The following is a 1,208-nucleotide window of genomic DNA, read 5'->3' on the forward strand; positions in this document are numbered from 1 at the left end:
TTTCTTCTCACTAGGCACTGATCAAGGTGATTTATTCCAGATGGAAATGTCACAAGTGGGTTTCAGTGCTTCTTATTCACATCAAAAGGTAATGGAGATACTATAACAAAATGTATTGGAATGGGAGCAACATTGAACACCCACACTATCTTGGGAATGCCAATTTAAATTGGAATTTTTTCACACACACCCCTAAAAGTGCTGAACTTAGATTAAGACTGGATCAGTTTGTTTATATTCCATTTCAGAGAAGACTCTGAATAGCTTTTAATCTGCTTATAATAATAACAACATTAAAACCAATACAACGAATAAAGAATAGCAAATCTCCAAGACATTTTTCTTTATTCAGAAAATCTGTAGTTGTGGCACTACCGCCTTTCCAGAATCTTACTTAAAACAGATATGAGACTGGCTAGTAATTATCTAAACAATTAGAAGCCAATCATGACTTCATGTTATCACTGCTTCCCTTAGATGGACCAAAGATATGATTTAGACATAATGGAGCCTGAAGTCTCCCTTATGACATCAGTAATCAGTTTCCATGGTGGTAATATGTACATGGGATTTACAGGCATGTATAAATAATATGATTTAGTAATATACCTGTAAAAATAGTTGTGTAAGCTAGTCTGCCCATGTGATTTAGCCTTTTCAATATTGCATGAGATTAAATTGCCACAGTGATGTGAGAAAAATATGTTAGTCTCTGACACCTGCATCTCTCATTTCAAGAATATCAGTTATGACAGTGGAAGGTATTGCTACTTAGAATAAAGAATGGAGTAAACTTCATAGGATATTATTAGAAGTCTCTGACTTAGACAAAAGTGAGCACTACTCACAATATTTTAACTGCATCACTAGAAGCTATTAATTTAAATATTTCCCTTGATTTGGTTTTCTCTTAAGGAAGTGCTCATGTTGGGTGCTGTTGGAGCCTATGAATGGACTGGAACAGTGGTCCAGAAAAGAGGAGAAAAAGACATTATATTTCCCAATACAACATTTCAAAATGTTTTGCAAAACAGTCAGAACTCCTACTTAGGTAAGAGCACTAATTCAAAAAGCTTCAGTAGAATATTTGTTCAATGTAACTGAACATTTGTAAGTCCTGTTTTGTTCTTTTAAAAGGCAACAAATTAATGACTGAAGTTAAAAATCACTGTCTCAGATAATATTTCCCCATCCCAATTTCCCAGGGA

At 34.3% G+C, this 1,208-nt stretch overlaps 1 protein-coding gene across 1 annotated transcript in view; it reads left to right on the forward strand.

The window, feature by feature from the left end:
• ITGA2 (integrin subunit alpha 2) overlaps nucleotides 1–1,208 on the forward strand; it is a 57,633-nt gene that overhangs the window by 31,531 nt on the left and 24,894 nt on the right. Inside the window, exons 10-11 of the mRNA XM_015815180.1 lie at nucleotides 15–88; nucleotides 916–1,051. Of these exons, the coding sequence (XP_015670666.1) occupies nucleotides 15–88; nucleotides 916–1,051 (210 nt within the window). The remainder of the gene's footprint in view (nucleotides 1–14; nucleotides 89–915; nucleotides 1,052–1,208) is intronic.

Source organism: Protobothrops mucrosquamatus, unplaced genomic scaffold, assembly GCF_001527695.2.
Source record: "Protobothrops mucrosquamatus isolate PMUCROS unplaced genomic scaffold, P.Mucros_1.0 scaffold323, whole genome shotgun sequence".
NCBI lineage: Eukaryota > Metazoa > Chordata > Lepidosauria > Squamata > Viperidae > Protobothrops > Protobothrops mucrosquamatus.